Source organism: Ranitomeya imitator, chromosome 2 (genome assembly GCF_032444005.1).
Source record: "Ranitomeya imitator isolate aRanImi1 chromosome 2, aRanImi1.pri, whole genome shotgun sequence".
Taxonomy (NCBI): Eukaryota; Metazoa; Chordata; class Amphibia; order Anura; family Dendrobatidae; genus Ranitomeya; species Ranitomeya imitator.
This window is the reverse complement of record NC_091283.1, coordinates 655,175,840-655,193,969: the sequence shown is the minus strand read 5'-3', so window position 1 is coordinate 655,193,969 and position 18,130 is coordinate 655,175,840. Positions and strand designations below refer to the sequence as shown.

At 44.3% G+C, this 18,130-nt stretch overlaps 1 protein-coding gene across 3 annotated transcripts in view; it reads left to right on the top strand.

The window, feature by feature from the left end:
• Positions 1-18,130, top strand: part of TCIRG1 (T cell immune regulator 1, ATPase H+ transporting V0 subunit a3) — a 73,352-nt gene that overhangs the window by 42,297 nt on the left and 12,925 nt on the right. For all 3 annotated transcript variants that reach the window (XM_069752940.1, XM_069752941.1, XM_069752939.1), the window contains 7 exons: positions 180-337; positions 413-503; positions 2,717-2,835; positions 11,799-12,012; positions 12,520-12,642; positions 12,750-12,830; positions 13,384-13,501. In XM_069752940.1, coding sequence (XP_069609041.1) covers positions 180-337; positions 413-503; positions 2,717-2,835; positions 11,799-12,012; positions 12,520-12,642; positions 12,750-12,830; positions 13,384-13,501 — 904 coding nt within the window. The remainder of the gene's footprint in view (positions 1-179; positions 338-412; positions 504-2,716; positions 2,836-11,798; positions 12,013-12,519; positions 12,643-12,749; positions 12,831-13,383; positions 13,502-18,130) is intronic.

Genomic DNA, 18,130 nt, shown 5'->3' with positions numbered 1-18,130 from the left:
GGTCGCTACAGGTCGCCGCATCGCTGCTGCGTCGTTGGGGAGATCGCACTGTTTGACATCTCACCAGCGACCACATAGCGACGCAGCAACGATCCCTGACAGGTCGTATCGTTGTCGGGATCACTTAAGCGTCGCTATGTGTGACGGGGCCTTAACTTGTCATCAACTTATCTTTGCAGATTTTTTCCATGTGCTTTGGTGGCCGTTACCTAGTCCTCTTGATGGGAGTGTTATCCATATACACAGGATTTATTTACAATGAGTGCTTCAGCCGGGCCACCGTGATTTTCCCTTCAGCCTGGAATGTGACTGGAATGATGGGCAGAAATGACTGGACGTAAGTCGGCTGTTTTACCTCTGAGCATTTTCAAGTGTCTGTGCAGGTTGTTAAAATTATATTTCTCTAAATCAGACTTGAATTCTTGTCTACATCCACTCCTCCTCCGCTGGATCCCAACATTACCAGTGTCTTCACCGCAGTATACCCTTTTGGCATTGATCCGGTGAGAACATCTTCCTTAATACTTTCACGTTGCAGCTACTTTTGGCTTTTCTTATAGAGGTGTGTGGGTTTTTTTTTTTTTTTTTTGTGATGCAAATAGGAGTGTTAATGTTGTTGTTCCATCAAATCATAAAAGATCTCGGGGGATATCCATGGAACCTTAGTTGCAGGCGATAGCTGCACTCTGCTTTGCTTGTACTTGGCAGCTCTGACATGCTTGTAGAAACCTGGCAATCCATGTGATCACTCGGTCTTTCAGAAGCCTCAGCCATGTCGTAGCTTTCACGGAGTGTTATGTAGACAGTAAAGGAGAAGATAGAAGCTGTAACAATGAGCTTCTGTCTTCTCCATGGGGTCCACGGCTGTGTCTGACAGCTGATGGATAGACCTGCCTCTGCTAGATTATTGCATGTGGTAAAATTTACAATGGCATGGGTTAAAACCTAGGACCAAAAAAAGGAAATTTACAGCTCTTGGACGTTCGAATTAAAGGGCTGTAAGTCTGTTGTTTTAGTTATTTTAATGAGAGCTCTTTCCATTGTTTTATAAGCTAGTTGTAGTAGCAGTGAATATGTATGTATACTATATTGTTTGGATTAAATGCCTTATTAGAGCATTCTGAAAAGAATGACGACTGAAGGATTATGGGCGCAGTTCTGCTCCGGAGAACACTGTAAGGGCTTGTACACACTAACATATAACTTGGACAGATGCTATGCGTTGTTTTATCAGATGGCACTCGCCCAATATTATATTATGAGTCAGTGCAGATGTGCCATTATTTTCTCATGCCAATTCTGCAAGAGAAAACAATTGCGGCATGCTGCATGTGGCTCCGATATTCGGATCACGCACACCCATACAAGTCTACGGGTGCATGTAGGACCTGTTTTCAAGGATCTGTTTTCAAGTGCATCAGTTTGAAACCAGTACACTGTTGCCTTCAGCCAAACGATGCTTAAGCTGACAGCCATTTCTGCAGTCTCTCCCATACACAGGAGCGTTTTTGTCCGCGTGCCCCTGTGCTCACTATGGAAAAAACGCCAACACACATCTGTCAGCGGCTTATCTCCAAGAAAACCAATCGATTGGTAGTGTGAAGTTGGACATTCACGATTGACTCCTTTCCCCAACAATCTTGTCCGCTGCCCCCATACACATTAGTGTCGGGTCAATACCATTGATGTTGGCAGGTGCTGCTCAACGTTGGTTTATGGCATACATGTCAAACTCTGGTCCCTGGGCCAAATCTGTCCCACAACACCAGCACTGCCCACACCCACCCAGCATCACAATTGTATCTATGTAGGCATCCTGGATGCCGATACAGTTTAAAACCATGATGGAGGGAGCATCAACTTACGCTCATCCTCCATCATTCTGCCTTTGTGTCGTGACATCTCAGCGCAGAGGGTGCGATGGCATCACTGTGCAAAGCAGTGAAGAAATTCCGATCGGCTGCTGGCGAGACTGGTGCAGCGGGGAAGCAAGGAGAGGCGTGTGTGTGTGTATAGATAGACATAGATATTTTCTTCTTTACTGTTGGGCCCACTATATTGCATGGGGGAGTATGAGCAGTCTTGGGTCATCATACATTGCCAGTAGGGTTGAAGGGGAGTTACGGTAGGGTCATCATACTGTGCGTGTGGAGGAATTCACTGTGGGGGTATCATATGTTTGGGGGGCACTTTTGTTGGAATCATACTTTATGGGGCAATCCAGGGGCTTCAATGGGATAAAAATTACTTTGCAAGGGTACAAAGGAAAATACCCAATGCTTCGGTCACGTGATCTCACTGTTAGTACATTTTAATTAATAGGACATCCTATCCTGGGACATCCCCTTTTAAAATGTTGTCAATATGAAAAGGTTCATTTTTATTTTTGATGAAGAAAAACTTCCCCATTTGCAGTCTTATTTATTAAAAAAATCAAGACTGGCCTGTGACTTGACCCAAGTTTTTAATTCTGGCCCTCTATGTATTTGAGTTTGACATCCCTGGTCTAGTGTATTCAGCTAAGAAGTGATATTACCACAACAGTGTCAGACCGGTGAGACAACTGGCCAGACTGAGTTATGTTTTACCGTTTTTCATGATGTACCAGTTTTGGACTGGCTGATAGGTGACATATGAACCAGAAATGTCTAGTGTACATATAATAAGCCAAAGAAGTTGTTAATTTTTAATGGTGTTTTTCTCTCGTTCATTTCAGATCTGGAGTTTTGCTTCAAATCGCCTGACATTCCTAAACTCCTTTAAAATGAAAATGTCTGTCATTTTGGGGGTTTGCCACATGTCCTTTGGAGTTTTTCTAAGCATCTTCAACTTTATGTAAGCTTTATCACAATTTAACTAAACCTGTCACTGTGCAATTGTATGTTATGCCTGTATCCTTCCCACAGTATCTTGGGTCATTTAATCCATACTGTAGTGGCACTTTTTTGGGGAGCAGATTTTAAAATGGATTTTAGTGGTCATGAAGAAAATCTAAAGCGTGAAAAACAGACATGTATTTCCTTTTTTCCCTCCAATTGCCTGTTAAGGACTTGCTGATCTTGGACGTATAGATACGTCCTCGCTTTAATGCAGCAGTGCGACCGCATTAAGGTGCCTGCTGAATCTTGCAGCAGGGCACCAGGAGTCGTCACGAGGGGTGGTGCCTACCCCTCCCGCAACTACGATCGCTGTGATTGGCTGTCCAATTCTGAACAGCCAATCATGGCAATTTCAGTGTTTCATACAATGAAATTGCCTGAAACACTGATATTCAGCCTATGATCGGTGCTGTTACAGCACCGATCATAGGCTGGTGGTAGGTAACTCAAGGATCACCAGCCCCAGCACTGATTGGTGCCATCAGTCTAATTGTCCAATCAGTGTGCAGAAAGGTATTCTGAACCTTAAATGACTGCATTTACTTGACTGCAATTACTTGGCTATCTTGCTGGGATTTGTGGTGCCACAGTTAAAATTTTCCCTGTGACATCACTGATGCTGCTCTTGTTCCTGTGAGAACAGACATTCCAAATCCTTTCCTGACCTCTTCTAAGATTTTTCCTAACCCCTTCCCCCACCCCTCCTTCTGGTTCTGATCAGTACTTGATCTCTCAATTTTTGGCAGTTTTTTTTGTTTTCTTAGTTCGTGTCAGCGTGCTGATCAGTGATGCAAATCACTGATCAGCACCCATGCTCGCTCCCTTTATTTTTCATCCTCCTTTTTCAAGTGATGCTGAACTGCCACGCAGATGCCCTGTGGCGGTAAATGAAACAGCGCCCATCGTTGCTGAACCCGTATGGACCTCACCCCCACACCACCACCCGAAAGATAATGAGCCACTGATTGGTGGTGCAATCTGGACTTAAAATTGTCACCACTGGCTTCACTGAAATATAATTTTTCAAAGTCTTTTTCTCTAAGGATTTTGTAAACCTAATGATGGCCGAGACAAATGATGCCCAGCAATTTTTGTCACAAAACCGCCCATCATCATTTCCTAACTGGACTCTTGTAGATGCAGTGGAAATTACATTTTGGGGCCTGGTTGTTCACATGGGCCTAATGCAGAAGCCAGAACTTGAGCGTTATTAGTGGTGATGTTTTATACAATATCCATTGTTCCACTTGGCTACGACCCATAAATTTGAGGCAATCCAAAAATATTTGCATTAGTGATGATTCACATGTCCTCCCAGAGATGTCCCCAACTTTAACCCCTTAAGCCCCAAGGGTGGTTTGCACGTTAATGACCGGACCAATTTTTATAATTCTGACCACTGTCCCTTGATGAGGTTATAACTCTGGAACGCTTCAACGGATATTGGCGATTCTGACAGTTTTCTCGTGACATATTGTACTTCAGGATACTGGTAAAATTTCTTCGATATAACTTGCGTTTATTTGTGGAAAAAATGGAAATTTTGTCGAAAATTTTGAAAATTTCGCAATTTTCCAACTTTGAATTTTTATGCCCTTAAATCGCAGAGATATGTCATGTAAGATAATTAATAAGTAACATTTCCCACATGTCTACTTTACATCAGCTCAATTTTGGAACCAAATTTTTTTTTTGTTAGGGAGTTATACGGGTTAAAAGCTGACCAGCAATTTCTCATTTTTACAACACCAATATTTTTTAGGGACCACATCACATTTAAAGTCATTTTGAGGGGTCTATATAATAGAATATAACCAAGTGTGACACCATTCTAAAAACTGCACCCCTCAAGGTGCTCAAAACCGCATTCAAGAAGTTTATTAACCCTTCAGGTGTTTTACAGGAATTTTTGGAATGTTTTAACAAAAATTAACATTTAACTTTGTTTCACAAAAAATTTAATTCAGCTCCAATTTGTTTTATTTTCCCAAGGGTAAGAGAAGAAATTGGACCCCAAATGTTGTTGTGCCATTTGTTCTGAGTACGCCGATACCCCACATGTGGGGGTAAACCACTGTTTGGGCGCATGGCAGAGCTCGGAAGGGAAGGAGCGCTGTTTGACTTTTCAATGCAAAATTGACTGGAATTGAGATGGGACACCATGTTGCGTTTGGAGAGCCCCTGATGTGCCTAAACATTGAAACCCCCCACAAGTGACACCATTTTGGAAAGTAGACCCCCTAAGGAACTTATCTAGCTGTGTTTTGACAGCTTTGAATCCCCAAGTGTTTCACTACAGTTTATAACGCAGAGCCGTGAAAATATTAAATATGCTTTCTTTCCTCAAAAATAACTATTTAGCCCAGAATTTTTTAATTTTCCCAAGGGTAACAGGAGAAATTCGACCCCAAAAGTTGTTATCCAATTTGTCCTGAGAACGCTGATACCCCATATGTGGGGGGGAACCACCGTTTGTGCGCATGGCAGAGCTCGGAAGTGATGGAGCGCCATTTGGAATGCAGACTTAGATGGATTGGTCTGCAGGCGTCACGTTGCATTTGCAAAGCCCCTGAGGCACCTAAACTGTAGATACCCCCCAGAAGTGACACCATTTTGGAAAGAAGACCCCCTAAGGAACTTATCTGGCTGTGTTTTGACAGCTTTGAACCCCCAAGTGTTTCACTACAGTTTATAATGCAGAGCCGTGAAAATAAAAATTATTTTTTTTCACAAAAATTATTTTTTAGCCCCCAGTTTTGTATTTTTCCAAGGATAATAGGAGAAATTCGACCCCAAAAGTTGTTGTCCAATTTGTCCTGAGTGCGCTGATACCCCATATGTTGGGGTAAACCCCTGTTTGGGTGCACGGGAGAGGTCGGAAGGGAAGGACCACTGTTTTACTTTTTCAATACAAAATTGGCTGGAATTGAGATCGGACGCCATGTCGCGTTTGGAGAGCCCTGATGTGCCTAAACAGTGGAAAGTAACAGCGCAAAGTAACCATTTCTGTGAGGCTTGTGATTCCGAGCGCGTGCAGGAGCCCCCGTCTGCTACCCTGTCTGCTTCCCTGCCGGCTATCCTGCCGGGTGTGCCTGTACCTGGGTCGGCAGTGTCTCCCCCTGAGTGGGTCATATCATTAACGCAGTCTATGGCGTCTCTAACAAAGGCGGTTGAGTCCCTTCAAGCCCCTGTCAGGGACATTCATCCGCCTGTTTTGGAAAGATCCTCCGATTTTCAGGATCCTCCGGCCTGCAGGGGCCGTACTCCCTCTAGGTAGACACAGGGGAAACGATCCCACACAGCGTCTCCCGGTCCGTCAGGTGCATCAGCATCTTTGAATCCTGTCTCTCGATCTCCCTCTCCTGCGGAATTGAGTGAGCACGGTTCGGACTATGACTCAGAGGGGTCTTTTGATTTAGAAGCTCCTGGTTATCAGGAATCTGTTGACAGTCTCATTGAGGCCGTTAACCAGACTTTGGGAGTAGAGGATGTGGCCACCTTACCTTCTGGTCATAAGGTGTCCTTTAAGAAATTCAAGCAACCTCATAAGGTGTTTTCTACTCATCCTGAGTTTGAGGATTTAGTCCAACGTCACATGGAGCGACCGGATAAACGTTTCTTAGGCCAGAAGGCCCTAGGTGCAAGGTATCCGTTCGCTCCAGAGCTTTGTAAAAAGTGGGCAGAATCCCCTTCAGTGGATCCTCCCGTATCCCGTTTGGCCTCTAGTACGTTGCTGTCTCTTCCTAATGGGTCGTCTATTAAGGATCCGACTGATCGGCTCCTAGAGAGTCTAGCTCGGTCTCTGTTTGAGGCTTCAGGGTCAGCCCTCGCACCGTCTTTTGCGGCCACATGGGTTGCCAAAGCTATGATAGCTTGGTCAGAGTCTGTAACTAAGGCACTTCAGGATAAGGGGTTTCCTGTAGAGGTGATAGAGATGTCAAATCAGATATCTTTAGCAGGAAATTATCTGATTAATGCATCCTTGGATGCGGCAAATTGTTCAGCATTGGCTGCGGCAAATGCTATTGCTATCAGAAGGGCCCTATGGCTAAGAAATTGGCGGGCGGACTGTACTTCAAAGAAGTCCCTTACATCCCTTCCTTATCAAGGTGTCCGTCTTTTTGGCAAAAAATTGGATCAGCTTATATCTGATACCACGGGAGGTAAAAGTAATTTCCTTCCTCAACAAAAGGTTAAGCAACCTTTTCGTCGCCAATTTCAAGCAAGATTTAAATCCTTTTGTAACTTCCGGTGGTCTGCGGCACCAAGCGCAGGTTCCCCAAGTCGGCCTGTCCAAGACCGGGAGCACCAGGTCTCCTATAGGGCCAATCCATTGGCAAGAATGCGGTATCAACCGTCAAGATCTAGGGGATCTAGATATCCTCGATCTTCGGCTAAATGACTGGAGGCAGCCTCTCGTCGCTTCCAACAGAGTAGGCGGTCGCCTACTACTGTTCCATCAGTCCTGGCTGTCAGTTGTTCACGACAGATGGGTAAGAGACCTGGTGGTTTCAGGGTACAAAATAGAGTTTTCCTGTCTCCCTCCAGGCTGGTTTTTTCCGTCCAGTCTTCCCAGTTCAAAAACCCGTCTAAGAGCTTTATTCAGAGCAGTCGAGTCTCTTCAGTCCAACGGGGTCATTGTCCCTGTTCCAAAGGAAGAAAGGTTCAAGGGGTTTTATTCAAATCTGTTTACGATTCCCAAAAAGAATGGGACCGTGAGACCCATTCTGGACCTAAAGTGTCTAAACAAATTCATCAGCACTCGTCGCTTCCGTATGGAATCTCTCCGCTCGGTCATTGCGGCTATGGAAAGGGGAGAATTCCTGGCTTCCATAGATATTCAAGACGCCTATCTGCACGTTCCTATATTTCCTCCTCATCAAAAATTTCTACGGTTTCCCATAGGCGAGCGACACTTCCAATTCACTGCATTACCTTTCGGGCTCGCCACTGCTCCCAGGGTGTTCACGAAGGTGATGGCAACAGTGGTGTCAATCCTGCACTCTCGAGGCATAGTCATTCTGCCTTACTTAGACGATCTCTTAGTCAAAGGACCAACTTTTCAGGCATGCAGGGACAACGTCAACATCTCTTTGGACACCCTAGCTCGTCTAGGGTGGCTGGTCAATTTAAAGAAGTCATCTCTAGTACCATCTCGGAAGATCTCTTTTTTAGGGATGATCTTCGACACCTCTCAGGGGCTAACTATTTTACCCCAGGACAAGGTGCTTTGTCTCCGGCAGGAGGTAAAAATTCTTCGGCAGCCAAGTTTCCATTCAATCCGGTTCTGCATGAAGGTCTTGGGCAGGATGGTAGCAGCTATAGAAGCGGTTCCATTCGCCCAATTCCATCTTCGTCCACTCCAACAGGCACTTCTGTCAGCCTGGGACAGGAGTCCTTTGTCTCTCAACCTCAGGTGTCGTCTGGCTCCTGGGGTCAGGCAATCCCTGATATGGTGGATGAGGAGTTCCTCCCTACTTCAGGGGAAAGCCTTTTCTCCAGTTCATTGGCTGGTAGTCACTACGGACGCCAGCCTTCTCGGTTGGGGAGCAGTGTTTCTCCAGCACACGGCTCAGGGTCGTTGGGTCCCCAAGGGAATCAACCCTTCCAATCAATCTGTTGGAAATAAGGGCAATTTGGCTGGCTTTGCAGCACTTTCACCATCTTCTGGCGGGTCGCCCGGTGCGGATCCAATCGGACAATGCCACGGCCGTGGCCTACGTAAATCATCAGGGGGGCACTCGCAGCAGATCAGCCATGCGCGAGGTAGGACAAGTCCTCCGCTGGGCCGAGAACAATCACTCTGGGATCTCGGCAGTTTACATCCCGGGCAAGGAGAACTGGGCAGCGGACTTTCTGAGCCGACAGGGTCTTGCGCCCGGGGAATGGTCTCTTCACCCCGATGTTTTTCGGCAGATATGTCTACGCTGGGGAATCCCGGATGTGGATCTAATGGCCACCGGGTCGACTACCAAAGTACCCAGGTTCGTTGCACGGTTTCGAGATCCAGGAGCAATTGCCGTAGACGCACTAGTCCTATCTTGGAACCAATTTCGTCTTCCATATCTGTTTCCCCCTCTGGCGCTGCTTCCAAAGGTCGTCAGGAAGATCAAGTTAGAGGGAGTTCCGACAATTCTAGTCGCCCCAGATTGGCCTCGGAGGTCATGGTACGCAGACCTAGTTCAGCTGATCGTTGGGGTTCCTTGGCAGCTACCAATGCAGCCAGATCTTCTGTCGCAGGGGCCGATATTCCACCAGAACTTAGAGGCCCTGCGTTTGACGGCTTGGCTGTTGAATCTTGGATTCTGACCCAGGCCGGTTTTTCTCAGAAAGTAGCCTCAACTATGGTTAATGCTCGAAAGACAGCTTCAGCACGCATTTACCACCACACCTGGAAAGTCTTTCTCTCATGGTGCAGGAAGAAGGGTCTTCCTCCTCTTCGGTTTTCCATTCCTAATGTCCTAGCTTTTTTCCAATCTGGTCTAGACTCAGGTCTCGCTCCAAGTACCCTTAGGAGGCAAATATCCGCCTTATCGGTTCTTTTCCAGCGCAGGATCGCTACCAATCTGCAAGTAAAAACTTTTTTGCAGGGAGTCTCTCATATAGTCCCTCCTTACAAAGCTCCAATAGAAGCTTGGGACCTTAATTTGGTCTTGAGTGTTCTTCAGGAACCTCCATTTGAGCCCCTCCAAGATATTCCTTTAAGGTACCTTTCTTGGAAGGTTTTGTTTCTGGTAGCTATAACATCCATTAGGCGGGTATCGGAATTAGCGGCCTTGTCCTGTCAGGCGCAGTTTCTACAATTTCATCAGGATAAGGTGGTGCTGAGACCAGCACCTTCCTTTTTGCCAAAAGTAGTCTCCTCATTCCACATTAATGAGGACATTGTCTTGCCTTCTGTTTGTCCTGCGCCTACACACCGGGTGGAAAAAGCTCTCCATACTCTAGATTTGGTGAGAGCTCTGAGAAGATACGTTTCTTGGACCGCTTCTTTTCGAAAGACGGATGTTCTGTTCGTTCTTCCTGCGGGTCATAAAAAGGGACTCGCAGCCTCTAGATCGACCTTAGCCAGATGGATAAGAACCACTATTCAGGAGGCCTACCGTATCAAGGGTGCAGCCATCCCGGCGGTAGGGGCTTCCTGGGCGCTTCGGCACCAAGCTTCAGCAGAGCAGGTTTGCAAAGCGGCCACTTGGTCCAGCCTGCACACTTTCTCTAAACATTATAATATCCACACTCAGGCCTCTGCTGATGCAAGTTTGGGAAGGAAAATTCTTCAGGCTGCGGTATCACACCTATAGGCGGTAAGTGCCTAGGGGTTTTCTTCGAGTGAGTCGTCTTCCCACCCTGGGACTGCTTTGGGACATCCCACAGTCCTGTGTCCCCCAATCAGACGATGGAGAAACAGGGATTTTTGTGTTACTCACCGTAAAATCTTTTTCTCCGAGTCGTTCATTGGGGGACACAGCTCCCTCCCTATTCATTTTATTTGTCTATGGGGCTGTTCAGACTATAGTATTATTCTAGACATGTTGTCTTTGCTCGAATGCTGTTTTGTTTTCTCTATCTCCTACTGCTTGTGCACCAAACTGGAGCTGTCAGGGCCAGTGGCAAGGTGTATACTATGGAGGAGGAGCTAACTTTTTTTTTTTTATACCTACTTAGTGTCAGCCTCCTGGCGGCAGTAGCATACACCCACAGTCCTGTGTCCCCCAATGAACGACTCGGAGAAAAGGATTTTACGGTGAGTAACACAAAAATCCCTGTTTCTTTACGGCCATGCATGGTGATGGCAGCACACCCGCAGCTGTACGAGGTACCTTCTACATAGACCCCAAACCAGACTTTGTCCTGGGGTGCAACAAGCACATGGTGGAGTTCATCTCTCTAATCAAGTCCTCCAGCCCTTACAGTGCCATGTGAAAAGCTAAGGTGTGACACCCGCAGACCGTTCCATAAAAGTCTGCATTCAAAAATGTCACTCCTTCCCTTCCGAGCTCTGCCATGCGCCCAAACAGTAGTTTTCCCCCAGTAGAAATTGCACAACAATTTTGAGTCTAAAGTAAAATTATTGTGGAAAAAAATATTATGTTCATTTTTTTCCTTCCACATTGCTTCAGATCCCGTGAATCACCTGAAGGGTTAATAAACTTCTTAAATGTGTTTTTTTTTTTTAGCACCTTGAGGTGCAGTTTTCAGAATGGTGTGACTTTTGGGTACTTTCTGTCATATAAACCCCTCAAAATTATTTAAAATGTGATATGGTCCCTGAAAAAAAAAAATTTGCTGGTAAAATTAGAAATTGCTGGTCAACTTTTAACTTTATAGCAAAAAGTTGTTTCAAAAATTGTTCTGATGTAAATTAGACATGTGGGAAATATTGTTTATTAACTATTTTGTTTGACAGAACTCTCTGGTTTAAGGGCATAAAAATGAAAAGTTTGTAAATTGCTAAATTTTCTCCAAATTTCTGATATTTTCACAAATAAATGCAAGTCATATTGATGCAAATTTACCACTGTCATGAAGTACAATATGTCATGAAAAAGCAATTTCAGAATCACCGGGAAGTGTGTGAAGTGTTCGAGCTATTGCCACAAAGTGACAGTGGTTAGAACTCAAAAATTTTCCCTGGTCATGAAGGTTGGCTCGGGGGAGGGGAAAGGGGTTAATCTCTGAATCTGAACAAGAGGCAATTTTACATCTCTTTAAATTGCGTCTATGAAAAACCAGTAAAACGTGTCTAGTCAGGAAGGAGGGTAAATGTCCTGGTCCTGAACTGGTTAAGCGGGGCTATTCAGTGTGTCTTGTGAAAATGAATGCTTAATATTTTTATTGATATTATTTGTTGTCGGTGATCCCAACATTTGTGTACGGACATCGTCCTTAAAGATCTTCCATTTTTTTAATCTCTTTCAGACACTTTAAACAGAAATATCGCATTTTGGTGATTTCAGTTCCTGAGCTTTTGTTCCTCCTGTGCCTGTTTGGATATTTAGTATTCATGATTTTCTATAAATGGTTTGCCTTTGATGTAACTCATGCTCAGACTGCACCGAGTCTTCTCATTCACTTTATTGATATGTTTCTGTTCACCAAGAATCCAACTAACAAAGACCTCTACCCTGGACAAGTAAGTTACCTGCAAAACTGCATGGGTGTGACATGCCTCCCATAGTTTTGTAGTATAGTAATTGTGTACACGAGTGAGTATTATGGACAGAAGCCGTGCCATAAATTGGGCTGATGATGGTATACAAAATTATTTTCTCGAGTCTACGGTAAATGGTGAAATATTAGAGAAGCTAATGTAGTGAAATGACAACTTGGAACCAACCCTGAAGATCACCTCCTGTCCTGGAAAGCCAGAATGCAGTGAGCATTCATGAAGGAATCTAGGGTACAGCGGGCTCATATGTAGCGGACCATTTTTTTGTTTTTGTTTTGGGAAGGTAACCTATGCAAATTGCTCCCTTGAGCTGGTATCGTTAGAACTTCTCACCACACAAACTAAATAGGAGACAACATGGAGACTAGAATGACATTGTCAGCAGTTCCAGAATTACACCATGTATCAAAACCTGTTCCTACCTGGTAATACCATTGCCAAATCCCTAAAATATATATTTAATTTTTCCAGGACATCGTTCAAATGGTTCTTGTGATTGTCGCGCTGCTGTGTGTTCCAGTTCTGCTTCTAGGTGACCCAATTTGTCTTTATATTAAGCACCGCAGAAAAAAGAACAAGAGCCATGGAGAGCAGGTATGATCTGTTAAGTAAAAGTTTAGCACACTACTTTTTAGTGTGTCTGGTGGAGAAAAAAAAATTAGTTTTGCAACATGTAATCCTGGCTTCTGCATTTATCCCAGGGTGATGAAAGCAGTGGCTTACTCGCAGAAGATGAGCAGTCTGCAGAAAATTCAGGACATGGGGCACATGATGGCAAAGAGGTAACTTACCTCCATTTATTTCCGCTGTGCCGTATCTGTAGGCCTGTCAGGTTTTCCAGGTGTTGGAGGGCATCACAGGGCCCCTTCTGGTTTCACAATTCCACTGATACCATGTTATGTTGTATATTTCTGTTCCATTTGAGTCAGTAGTTTACATGACAAGCTAAGAGTCCTCTACTGTCCTGCACTTGGTAATTAATAAAGATGGGAGACGAATAGAGCTACTGACCAGACAACAGGGGCTATGGAAAACTAGGCACGATTCTTTATTGGTTGCACATTTTCCATGCCCTCACACCTACATCAGAATAGATGATTATTAATCCCAGTTGATGGCATGTGTGCATGGCATTATTATTTTGAAAGGTATTGATATCATGAGTGACATTTCCAGCGCTTAGCAAAAAGATTCTAACAACTTAGATTGGGGAAAGCCAATTGTTTATCACACTATATTCATAGCCCATACAGAGATATTACTTGCATAAGAATTCAGTCCTGGAGGATTTGTACCTAATCCTTAATATCCATTGTTTTGTTTGTCACCTTTTAGTTTGATGCAGGGGATGTTTTTATGCATCAGATGATTCACACCATCGAGTACTGCCTGGGCTGCATTTCCAATACCGCATCCTATCTACGACTGTGGGCGCTCAGCCTGGCTCATGCACGTGAGTAGCATTTTTCTTTTTCCTTAACCTTCTAATGAAATGCAGTTGTCATGGCATATGCCAAGTATTGAAGTATTGATTGCAGGTCATAGAATTAATAAATATATATATATATATATATATATATATATATATATATATATATATATATATATATATATATATATATATATATATCTATATCTATATCTACCTACTATATAATTGTCTAAGGGTCACTTCCATCTTTGTGTCCCTCTGTCTCTGTCACAGATATTCATTGGTCGCGGCCTCTGTCTGTCATGGAAATCCAAGTCATTGATTGGTTGCGGCAAAACCGCCATGACCAATCAGCGACGGGCACAGTCCGGAAGAAAATAGCTGCTCTTTACTCCCCGCAGTCAGTGCCCGGCGCCCGCATACTCCCCTCCAGTCACCGCTCACACAGGATTAATGCCGGCGGTAACGGACCGCATTATGCCACGGGTAACGCACTCAGTAACCGCTGCTATTAACCCTGTGTGACCAAGTTTTTACTATTGATACTGCCTATGCGGCATCAATAGTAAAAAGATCTAATGTTAAAAATAATAAAAAAAAACAAAAAAAAAACCTGCTATTCTCTCCCTCCGTAGTCCGCCGAGCCGCACGCGCCTGCCGCCATCTTCCGTTCCTGGCGATGCATTGCGAAATTACCCAGAAGACTTAGCGGTCTCGCGAGACCGATAAGTCATCTGGGTAATTTCGCAATGCATTCTGGGAACAGAAGATGGCGGCAGCCGCTCGCCTATCGCCGGAGCTTCGCAGGATCCCAGGGGTGAGTATATAACTATTTTTTTATTTTAATTATTTTTTTAACAGGGATATGGTGCCCACACTGCTTTATACTACGTGGGCTGTGTTACATACCGCGTGGCTGCTATATACTACATAGGCAGTGTTATATACTATGTGAGCTGTTATATACTGCGTGGGCTGTGCTATATATTACGTGGCCACTGTTATATACTGCGTGGGCAGTGTTATATGCTATGTGGCTGCTATATACTGCGTGGGCAGTGTTATATACTACGCGCATCGGGTATTCTACAATATGTATGTATATAGCAGCCACATAGTATATAGCACAGGCCACGTAGTATTTGTCTGCTATATACTACATGGCTCCTATATACTACGTGGCCTGTGCTATATACTATGTGGCTGCTATATACATACAGAAATACATATTCTAGAATACCCGATGCGTTAGAATCGGGCCACCATCTAGTGTGCATATATCTACTATATAAAGCTGAATGTGTGTGTGTGTGTGTGTGTGTGTGTGTGTGTATATGTATGTCCGGGATTGGTATCTGCACCGTCGCAGCTACAGCCACAAAATTTAGCACAGTCACACGTCTGGACCCCGAGAGCGTCATAGGCTATGTTGTGAGGCGAAATTTTAACCCCGCGCTTTCCAATTCACCAAACAATTTTGCCCCTATCTACATAATGGGGAAAAAAGTGAAAGGAAAAGTGTTGGAAGCGTCGCAGCTACAGCAACAAAATTTTGCACAGTCACACGTCTGGACCCTGAGAGCGTCATAGGCTATGTTGTGAGGTGAAATTTTAACGCCGCGCTTTCCAATTCACCAAACTATTTTTCCCCTATCTACATAATGGGGAAAAGTGAAAGGAAAAGTGTTGGAGGCAAATTGACAGCTGCCAGATATGAACAAGGGGGACTTAAAGAATGAGAGCGATGGCGCAAAAGAGTATATACCGATCAGTTGCTAAGGTGAGGCCCGACATGAGATACTCACCACACATGGGGATATGAACACACACACAAAATGCACCACACACTACCACGTGCTTGAACACATATACCACCCTCAGCACACATTTCACCACACATACACCAACCTCGCCACATAAAAGTCGAAACATAAAAGTCGCCGCTCAAAACTCGCCACGCGCAAAACTCGCCACATGCAAAAACTAGGCTCACGCAAAACTCGCCACAAGTGCAAAACTCACCTCATGGAAAACTCGCCACATGCAAAACTTGCACATGCGGAAAAATTGCCACATTCACAAAATTTGCAACACATGCAAAAGTTGCCTCACACAAAACTTGCACATACTCAAAAGGCACCAGACATGAAACTCACCACGCACAAAACTCGCCATGCGCAAAACTTGCTGCACACAACTTGCTACACTAACCTGTTACATGCAACTCGACACACAAAAAGTTGCTACACGCATGTTGCCACACAAAACTCATCTCACAAAAGTCGCTACATGCATGTCGCCACACACAACTGAACACACACAACTTGACAAACGAAACTCGCCCTAAAACACACACAAGTCTGGTATTAGCCTTCAAAAATAAAAATCTGATTAATAAGCAGACAAACTACAAGAGCAACAAATGTACCATATGGGAAATACAGCAGCTGTCAGTCACATGACCTGTCTATTATGTGTATGTGTGAGCTAATATATACTGCCAGGGTGAGGGCTTCCTGTTGGCTGGGGATTTATCAGGCTGCCAATTTATCTTACAAATACTGAGGTAAAAATACTGAGCAAATAACGTGTTAACGAGGTCTAATACAGGAGATCACACAGGTATATACTATATACAGGGGAGATGACACACAGATATATACTATATACAGGAGAGATAACACACAGGTATATACTATATAGAGGAGGAGATGACATACAGGTACATACTATATACAGGAGGAGATGACATACAGGTATATTCTATATACAGGAGGAGATGACACACAGGTATATACTATATACAGGAGGAGATGACATACAGATGTATACTATATGCAGGGGAGATGACACACAGGTATATACTATATACAGGAGGAGATGACATACAGGTATATACTATATATAGAAGGAGATGACATACAGGTATATACTATATATAGGAGGAGATGACATACAGGTATATACTATATATAGGAGATGACATACAGGTATATACTATATATAGGAGGAGATGACACACAGCAGGTATATACTATATACAGGGGAGATGACACACAGCAGGTATATGCTATATACAGGGGAGATTACATACAGGTATATACTATATACAGGAGATGACATACAGGTGTATACTATATATAAGGGAGATGACAAACATGTATATACTGAGGTGAAAATGAGAGGTGTGAGGTGAAAATGAAAAGGTGTGAGTGCAAAATGAGAGGAGTGAGGGAAAATAGTGTAGTGATCGGAAAATGACAGATGTGAGGTCGAAATGACAAGTGTTAGGGGGGAATGAGAGGAGTGAGGGAGAAAATGAGAGGTGTGAGGGAGAAAATGAGAGATGTGAGGGGGAAAATGAGAGGCGTGATGGGAAAATAAGAGAAGTGACGTGCTATAACTAACCACAGATATTTAATATGCCCAGGCAACGCCGGGCTCTTCAGCTAGTCTACTATATAAAGCTGAATGTGTGTGTGTATGTGTGTGTGTGTATGTCCGGGATTGGCATCTGCACCGTCGCAGCTACAGCCACAAAATTTTGCACAGTCACACGTCTGGACCCCGAGAGCGTCATAGGCTATATTGTGAGGCGAAATTTTAACCCCGCGTGTTCCAATTCACCAAACAATTTTGCCCCTATCTACATAATGGGGAAAAAAGTGAAAGGAAAAGTGTTGGAGGCGTCGCAGCTACAGAAACAAAATTTTGCACAGTCACACATCTGGACCCTGAGAGCGTCATAGGCTACATTGTGAGGTGAAATTTTAACCCCGCGCTTTCCAATTCACCAAACAATTTTGCCCCTATCTACATAATGGGGAAAAAGTGAAATGAAAGTGTTGGAGGCGTCACAGCTACAGCCACAAAATTTTGCACAGTCACACGTCTGGACCCTGAGAGCGTCATAGGCTATGTTGTGAGGTGAAATTTTAACTCCGCGCTTTCCAATTCACCAAACTATTTTTCCCCTATCTACATAATGGGGAAAAGTGAAAGGAAAAGTGTTGGAGGCAAATTGACAGCTGCCAGATGTGAACAAGGGGGACTTAAAGAATGAGAGCGATGGCGCCAAAGAGTATATACCGATCAGTTGCTAAGGTGGGGCCCCGACATGAGATACTCACCACACACGGGGACATGAGCACACACACAAAATGCGCCACACTACCACGTGCTTGAACACATTTCACCACACATACATCAACCTCGCCACATAAAAGTCGAAACACAAAAGTCGCCGCTCAAAACTCACCACGCGCAAAACTCGCCACATGCAAAAACTAGGCTCACGCAAAACTCGCCACAAGTGCAAAACTCACCTCATGGAAAACTCGCCACACGCAAAACTTGCACATGCGGAAAAATTGCCACATGCACAAAATTTGCAACACATGCAAAAGTTGCCTCACACAAAACTTGCACATACTCAAAAGGCACCAGACATAAAACTCACCACGCGCAAAACTCGCCATGCGCAAAACTTGCTGCACACAACTTGCTACACTAACCTGTCACATGCAACTCGACACACAAAAAGTTGCTACACGCATGTTGCCACACAAAACTCATCTCACAAAAGTCGCTACATGCATGTCGCCATACACAACTCAACACACACAACTTGACAAACGAAACTCGCCCTAA